General features: G+C 34.0%; 1 protein-coding gene across 1 annotated transcript; it reads left to right on the top strand.

Annotated features, from left to right (window-relative positions):
- Window positions 1-376: 376 nt before the first annotated feature.
- On the top strand, window positions 377-1282 carry LOC122732852 (olfactory receptor 4C3-like). The gene has a single exon (XM_043973253.1). The coding sequence runs from the start codon at window positions 377-379 to the stop codon at window positions 1280-1282; it is 906 nt and encodes a 301-aa protein (XP_043829188.1).
- The last annotated feature ends 8029 nt before the right edge of the window (window positions 1283-9311 follow it).

The raw sequence follows: 9311 nt of genomic DNA, 5'->3' as shown, positions 1-9311 counted from the left end.
AGATTGTTATTGTGTTGGAAAACAACTCAGGAAAGTGCAAAGGATAAAAGAGATGATCTGTGTTGTGTGAGGAATAGGAAGGAGATCAGTGACATTGGTTTGCAAACTACATGAAGGGGAATAAATTGTAAGGAAATTGGAAAGTGAGGAAAGGACACTTTTATGAAGGTCTTTAAAAGCCAAATAGAGGATTGGGAACTTGATCCTTAATGTAACAGGAAGTTAATGGTATGTGGGATGCTTTAAAGGTAGATGAAATGGAGCCCTAAACAAATTTAGTTTATGTTGAAATTCCATTGGGCAACAGTCCTCAAGATTATAATACTTCTCTCTTTGAACTACAGGTAATTCAATTGTCAGTGGTCCTTTTACATACATGGAGCTTCAAAGGAATGTTACAGAATTCATTCTTTTGGGACTCTCAACAATTCCAGAGGTACAAAAAGTATTGTTCCTTGTGTTCATTATTATATATATCATCACCATAGTGGGGAACCTCCTCATTGTGGTCACCATTGCTAGTAGCCAGGCACTAACCTCACCGATGTATTTCTTCCTGGCTTATTTATCTTTTATTGACACTTGCTATTCCACCTCAGTGGCCCCAAAACTCATTTCTGATTGTCTGTATGAGAAGAAAACCATCTCTTTCAATGGGTGCATGATCCAACTCTTTGCAGAGCATTTCTTTGGTGGTGCTGAGATCATCCTGCTCACAGTAATGGCCTATGACCGATATGTGGCTATCTGCAAGCCTTTGCACTATGTGACTATCATGAACCAGCGTCTATGTGGCCTTCTGGTGTTACTGGCATGGGTAGGTGGCTATCTACACTCCATGATTCAGATCCTCCTTGTCTTCCGGTTACCCTTTTGTGGTCCTAACCTGATGGATCACTTTGTTTGTGATTTTTACCCACTGTTAGAGCTTGCCTGTACTGATACCTATGTTATTGGTATCTTGGTGATGGCCAACAGTGGAGTAATCTGCCTGGTGAACTTTTTCATGCTTGCAGCCTCCTATGTAATCATCTTGCATTCTTTGAGGTTTCACGGTAAGGAAGGGAGAAGTAGAGCCCTCTCTACCTGTAGTTCCCATTTCACTGTTGTCATTTTGTTCTTTGTACCCTGTATATTCACATATGTTCGACCCATGTGTACTCTGCCCATTGATAAAACTGTGGCCATATTCTATGGCATTCTTACTCCTATGCTGAACCCTTTGATCTACACCCTGAGAAACTCAGAGGTAAAAAATGCCATAAGAAAATTATGGGCATAAAATGTTAGAAAAACTGAGTGCAACGGAAAAGACACTGGATTATGACTCTAAGGGTAGGAGTTCATATGACAACTTTTCTACCTTCTTTACATGCCTCCTCAACCACAAACATGAACGGGTTGAACTATTTGATTTATTAAGCTGTGAGAAGTATTTTTAAATAAAGGAATGATAAATCTGGAATATGAAAACTCTATTTTTTCTGTTCTTAATCTTAGACTACAAACTTTCTTCAAAAAGAATTATACATAGAAGAGGTGGGATATTTTTTTTACCCTCATCCCCTAGCATAGTGTCTGATTTGTAATAAGTGCTTAATATATGTTTGTTCATTAACTGATTGATTGACAACAGAATGGTTCAGATATATGGTGATCTAACCAAAGTAGCTATTCATTTTATATTTGTAAAGCAAATAAATGAGGGGTTATACCAAACAAGAAACATTCAATTTTTTTCTATTATTCCATTAGCATGACCTAGAACTGGAAGGGACCTTACATATGATCCATTAAAACACATACAATTACACACATGTACACACACATACACACACTCTTATTTTTAATATTAAATGATGATAATGGTAAGCTATTTTATAATATCACAACTACTTAATGTATAGCCAAGCTACAATGACTCAGTGGTGTTATAATTAAAAATTAGGGAGACGTAGATTCTAGCTAATTTAATCATTTTGTTAATATGGCCAGTAGATTATTAATAAAGGTATGGCTATTTGGACATCTCTCTCAGACCAAAGACAATCATAGCATTAAGAATCATAGTTTTTATAACCTTGAAACAGGTGGTCAATGAACCTGAGAGTTGACCCCTGCACAGAGAGATTATCTCCACTCAGATTACCTCCAACCTTGGGCTATCCATTCAAAGAATACATCCCCCCTTCAATAGGAGGGTCCCAAATGACTCCTGCAGGATGGAGGAACCTTAGGCTATGTGGACAAAATGATCTTTCTCTACCCAAGCCTGAGTAGAACACAATGAATTTTCCCCACCCTGGCTTAAATTGATTACATGGCTAGGTGGTATCTGTCCAGTATGAGGAGAGTTAAATTCAATCTCATTCAATAATGTCATCCAGGAAAAAGGGAATTTTTTTTAAATGAGGAATTTAGAAGAAGGGGAGAGCCTCTGAATCTCACCAAGATATTGCTTATTAATAATCATTTCTCACAGTGGAAAGAGTTCTAGATTTTGGACTCAGAAAAACTAGGTTTGAATCACCTGTGGCTTTCTACAAATGTGAACTTGGAAAAGAAACAACTCTGAATCTGAGTTTTCTCAAAAGGAAAATGTGAAACTCTATATGCACAAAGATAACTTCCATATTGCTATATAATTAAAACATAAAACGTGATTTCCTAAGTAAATTATGAGAAAAAGGAAGAAATTATATTTCAAATCTATGGATATGGGGGAAATTCATAACTAAACAAGCAATAGAGGCTTAAAGAATATAAAAAGAATAATTATATATGTATATACATGTTTACATACTTATGTTTATATTTACATGCATATATACATACATACAGTGAACAAAAATATAATGCAATTAAACTTACAGGATAATGAGGTAACTGGGAAAATATTTTCAAGAAATCTCTCTGATAAAGATTTAATGTCCAAAATACATAAAAACTGATTCACATGTATAAGACCTAGAATTATTCTCTCAACAGATAATTAATGAAAACATATGTACAGATAAAGGAAGAAAAGAATGAAAACCACATTCTCAACAACCATGTGAAAAATGCTCCAAAACACTAAAAAATAGAAAAAAATAAAATGATGAGATACACCTTATTGTTACTAGATTGGATATTATTATAAAGAGGGCAAAAAATGATGCAGAGGCAATAGGAATATGGACAAATTGTTGCGCCATTGGTATAGCTGTAAATAGGTCTAAACATTTCATAAAATAATTTAGAATTATACCCTAAAAGTTATTAAAATGTACATCTATTTCACGATTCAACCATATCTACTATATCCAGTTATGCTATTCCTAGGCCTGTGCCCCAAGTATGTTAAAGAAAGAGGAAATGTCTTTATTTATAGCAGCTCTTTTTACAGCAAGCCCAAAATGGAGACCAAGTGAGTGCCCATCTAATAGGAAACCACTAAATAAATTATGTTACATGAATATAGTAGAATATTATAGTGACATTACAAATAATAAAATTGTTTCAGAGGAAATAGCATAAGCCTCCATAGACAGAAGCAGAGTGAAATGAGAAAAAGTTGCACAATTTCAATGACATTTTAAAAAATAAAGCTTAAAAAAACAAACAAATACTGTTAAACCATTAATGCAGAGGACTGAAGAAGAAATACCTCACCTATTTCATGACAGAGATGTAATGGATTTAACATGAAGAATGAGACTTCCATTTCTTGGCCTGTTTAGGGATTTATTTTGTTGGATTACGTGTATGTGTGTGTGTGTGTGTGTGTTTGTAGATAGATAGATAGATAGAAGTATATAAACATATATATATATATATATATACACACACACACACATACACACATGTACCCATATATTTATGTACTAGGCATATATACATACAGATATGAGTATTTATGTATATGTATGCATGTACATATATGCATATGTATGTGTCCATGTGTATCTATGTACACACACAAAGATATGGATGCATATATGCATATATGCTATGAATATGTGTATATAATATATAATATATTATTCTATAATGGAATATTTGTATTTGTGTATGTATATACTATATACATTTATACACATGTATATATGTGTATATGAATGTGTGTATAATATGTGTATGTGTGTGTGTATATATATATATATACATATATATAATGATATTGAAAGACAGATCATATAGTAGATAAAACCTGTTTTAAATGAATAAAGAAACTAATGAAAAAGCCAACTTAGGGGAGAGTTGTGTTGTAATACTTCTAATATTTATTTTAACTCAAAATCTCTAATCCTATGATGCTGTGGTTCTAACTCAGTTTCTCTGATATCATGTCCAGTTCCAACCCTTCCCTTCCCCCCTCTAATCTATAGGATTGTAGAGGAAAGAGTAATTTGAGGTGTTAGGTTTATCTGAGAGGCAATCAGGTGGCATTATAGACCATAGGGTTTGGAGTCAAGAAAACCTGTATTCAAATCTGGGATAAGACACTTGAAAGCTCTGTTACACTAAGCAACTTATTTATCATCCCTGCCTCATTTTCCATAACAACAAATCTCACTTGATAATTTCAATGCAGAAAAAAAAATATTCTGACAAAATATAACACTGATTTCCGTTGAAACACTAGAAAGCACAGGAATTAAATGTAAATTTCTTAAAATGATAAGGAGTATCTTTATATTACAAAAAATGATAAGCTAGAACCCTTTCTCATAAGTTGAGGGGTGCAACATGGTTGTCCTTTACAACCATCATTATTTAAAATTTTAATAAAATGCTAGTTATAGCAATAAAACAAGAAAATGAAATTAAAAAAAATGATTGTCAATGAGGAAACAAAATTATCACTTTATGCAGATGACTCTATCCTTTATTTAAAGAATCATAACAATTAACAACTTAAGCAAAGTTGTAGAATGTAAAGTAAAACCACAGAAATTTGATAAAATAATGGAATTTGGCAAGTGTCCAGGGGCACCACCTGATTGATTTGGTATTGTTTGAATTGGGTGAGAATGAGAAACTAAGTACCTGCTTAAGGATGATTGGATGGGGGCCACACCTGGCCAGCCCTGAGTGATGTGTTGGTGTACTACTGAGGTCAGCAAGAAACCACTCTCAGCCAACCATATTGAAGGACCTCCTATTTCAGGGGAGGGAGAGAGGAACTAGGAAGGAAGAGACAGTCATTCTAATGGGAGAGTGAGAGAGCTTCAGAGCAAACCAGAAAGGGACTGCACGGCTGACTCTCATTGAAAAACTATGGCCCCCAGGTGGTGAGTGGAAACAAGGTCAGCTCTTTGAGATAGCTGAGCAGCAAGTAAGTTCGGGGTTTGAGTCGGTCTTTACTAGAGCCAGAGAGCTTATTGGTTTTCTCTTCCTCATTGTCCCTGGCTTTGTTAACTTCAGTTGCATTGTAAATTTTGTTCCCTGTAATAAAATCTGATTTCTTTGTAGAAAAGATGTTGTTAACCTCCTTTCTTATTAGTCTGGGAGAAATAACTAAAAAAGGCAGTTTGGAAGGGAGGAATCTTTGGACCCAGAGGCCACTCATTATTTTCTGAACCCCAATATTACAGCGAGCTGCTCAATTAAAATTTGCCCCTTACAGAAATAACCATTTTTCTATAATTCCAACAAAATCCAGTAGGAAAAGATGGAAAGAGAAATTCCCTTTAAAATTACTAAAGATCATAACATTTTGGGGAAGTCTCCCTGCCAAAACATACTTAGTAACTGCATGAACACAATGGTGAAATTCTTAACACAAATACATATATAAATAATTGGAAATATCTTGACTTCTATGAGTAGAATATGCTGTTTGTATACTAAAATAAATTAATTTATTTACTCATTGCCATTCCAATCAAACTACCAAAACATTACTTTATAGTGCTAGAATAAAATAAGAAAATTCATCTAGAGGAACAAAAGGCCAAGAGTATCATGAGAATCAATGTAGAATAAAATGATAAGGAAGGGGACCTAGCAGTACCAGTTCTCAATCTATACTACAAAACTATAATCATTAAAACAATTTGATATTGGGTAAAATATAGGGAGCTTGATCACTGGAATAGATTAGGTACACAGTATTCAGAAACACAAGGATGGGGTCACCTCGTGTTTGATAAATACAAAGATACCAGCTATTTGGCCAAGAACTCACTATTTCACAAAAAAACATTGTGATAATTTAGAATATAGTTTGGCAGAAACTTGATATACTTGAACATAAATATATGATTCAGATATAAAAGGTCATACAACCAAATTAATGGATCAGGGAAGGAATAACCTTTCAGATTTATGGATAGGGGAAAATGTGATCAAATAAGACAAAAAGAGGTTCATGAAAGATAAAATGTATAATTTTGATTATATGAAACTAAAAATGCTTTGGAACTACTGTAATAAATGGAGTTAAAATCTGAAGAAAAGCAAGAAACTGGGGAAAGTACTTGTAGCAGGTTTCTCTGTTAAAGATCATAAATTTCTAAATTATCAAATGTCTAAAATCCAAATAATTACTGTCTATTGTTCAGTATATGCTAAATAGATAGATAACTAATGAATCTGGAATGAGTCATGTATGATTCGTTGGAAGAAATAACATGTATCCATATACATATATGGATGCATGACTTTTAGACTGGAAATAAAATTAAAATGGTTAATAATGTATAGATATCTAAAATATATATTGATTTAGTAAGAAAGCATATAGTTGTTCTTTATGAATTGAAGCCACCTACTTCAGGTGATTTATGTCCTCTGATCTTTTTTTTTTTTAATAGCATTTTATTTTTTCCCCCAACTACATGTAAAGATAATTTTCAACTTTTTTTTTTCGGGGCACATGACTTGCCCAGGGTCACAGTGCTAGTAAGTGTTTGAGGCCAGATTTTAACTCAGGTCCTCCTGAATCTAGGGTAGGTGCTTTATTAACCACACCACCTAGCTGACCCTTCAACATTAATTTTTGGAAGATTTTTAGTTCCAAAATTTTCTCCAATCCTCCTTTCCCATCCTGCTCCTGAAGCCAGCAAGCAATTTGATGTGGGTTATACATTATAATCATGTTTAAAATATTTCCACATTAGTCATGTTGTGAGAAAAGAATCAGAGCAAAGGGGACAAAAAACAAGAAAGAAGAAACAACAATAAAACCAACAACAACAAAAGTGAAAATAGCATGTTTCAGTCTGCATTGAGACTCCATCATTCATTTTCTGGATTTGGAGAGCATTTTCTATCATGAGACTTATGGAATTGTCTTGGCTCATTGTATTTCTGAGAAGAGCTAAAGTCTATCACTGTTGATCATCACTCAATTTTGCCGATTCTTCAGATCTTAAAATAACGGTTAGATATGATTGTTAAGCCACTGTTAATACTGTTTAAAGGATTACAAGAAATCTATCAGGTAACACCACAAAATCAAAAAAGAAGGGAAAATAAACATTTATTAAACAATATGTTAAGCACTTTTAAAAAATCTAATTTGGTTAAAGAGCAAACATTAAAATTTTCAAAATAAAAGTAGATAACATAATCTGAAATATATATGTATAAAACATATTTGTATCTGTGTATGTATATATGCATACATATCTGTATATATGTACAGGGTGCGCCAAAAGTCATGAAGGGGTTTAAATATTTTAAAATCCTTTATCTTTTTTTTGGGGGGGGAGGCAATGAGGGTTAAGTGACTTGCCCAGGGTCACACAGCTAGTAAGTGTTAAGTGTCTGAGACTGGATTTGAAATCAGATCCTCCTGAATCCAGGGCCAGTGCTTTATCCACCATGCCACCTAGCTGCACCCTAAAAAAATCCTTTATCTTTTGTTTTTTAATTGACAATATCATAGCATCTTATACATTATATATAGGAAATGAATTTACATTCTGCGTGCAAAATCAAATGTTTTAAATGGTTCAAAAGAAAGAAAAAAATTAAAGTTATTAAAACATCATGACTTTTGGCCCACCCCATATATATGTGTGCACATGTGACTGTGTGTATAGTTCAATGAGCTTAGCTTCAGCTACTAAAAGAATCTATATCAAATTATTAAACACATGGTTGATGAACATCTAGAGAGGGAAGTGGTAATTACCAAGAGCCATCATAACTTCAAGAATAGACCACATCAGGTGGCAGCTTAATCCTCATTGCCCTAAAAAAAAAAAAAAAAGGCCACATCAGACTAACCTCTTTTGACAGAATAGGCAAACTAGTGGATAAAAGATACTGTAGTTACAATTTACCTAAATTTTGGCAAAGATTTTGATAAAGAATTATATATTATTCTTGTGAATAAATAGGAAATTATGCACCAGAAATTAACATGATCCGATACTTGCAGAACTATCGGCCTGACCACATTCAAGGAATAGTTTTAATGGCTCAGTGTTAATATTTCAGGAAATTGCAGTCGGATGCCACAAGGATCTATGTTAAACATTTTGCTGCATACGTTTTGTTTTGTTTTCCCAATCATGGTAACACAGCTACCAGATGCCTTTATCTCAAGTTTGAAGAATTCTTTATTCCTGTTTTGGTAATTTGGTAATGGAATGATAATGATAATGTAATGGCAATGATCCTTGAAGCTCTCAAAAGGCACAAGACATGAAGGTGAAAAGTGTTGATATTGGGATCTTTCATAAAAGCATATTACAGGCGCAGCTAGGTGGCACAGTGGATAAAGCACTGGCTCTGGATTCAGGAGGACCTGAGTTCAAATGTGACCTCAGACACTTGACACTTACTAGCTATGTGACCCTGGGTAAGTCACTTAACCCCAACTGCCTCACCAGAAAAACCTAAACAAAAGAAAAAAAAATAAGTATATTACATAAGTAAAAGGGGATGGGACCAAAACTCATTTTAAAATTGCCAAATCTCTAGCTTATGTATAACCCATATTGTATTGCTTGGTGCCTTAGGGAGGCATAAGGTAGGGAGGGAAGGAGGGATAAAAATTGGAACCCAAAACTATAAATAAAAATGTTTATTACCTTTTTATTAGAAAAGGGAAACTATTTGGCAATGAAAGCTTAACTGTCAAGCATATTAGAAAAGAATCCATAACTATTCTGAAAATGTTTACTGAACTCTTCAAGTGCCTTCAGAAATAATCATATGCAGAGAATAAGTTCTACCTCCATTGGAAGGGAGGGAAAAATTATGAAAACCAAAGGTTACTTGCTTCTCATTTCTGCCAAGGATTGGCCTCAGTGCAGACTAAGACTAATTGTTTAGGCGGGTTTGTCCTTGCACTGACCAGAGAAAAGGATTGC

The sequence above is a fragment of the Dromiciops gliroides genome, chromosome 6, assembly GCF_019393635.1.
Source record: "Dromiciops gliroides isolate mDroGli1 chromosome 6, mDroGli1.pri, whole genome shotgun sequence".
Classification (NCBI taxonomy): Eukaryota; Metazoa; Chordata; class Mammalia; order Microbiotheria; family Microbiotheriidae; genus Dromiciops; species Dromiciops gliroides.
Note: the sequence above shows the minus strand (reverse complement) of the source record. Positions and strands in the feature narration are given on the sequence as shown.

Coding starts and splice junctions, on each gene's coding strand:
- LOC122732852 (XM_043973253.1), top strand. CDS start 377: ATGGAGCTTCAAAGGAATGTTACAGAATTCATTCTTTTGGGACTCTCA.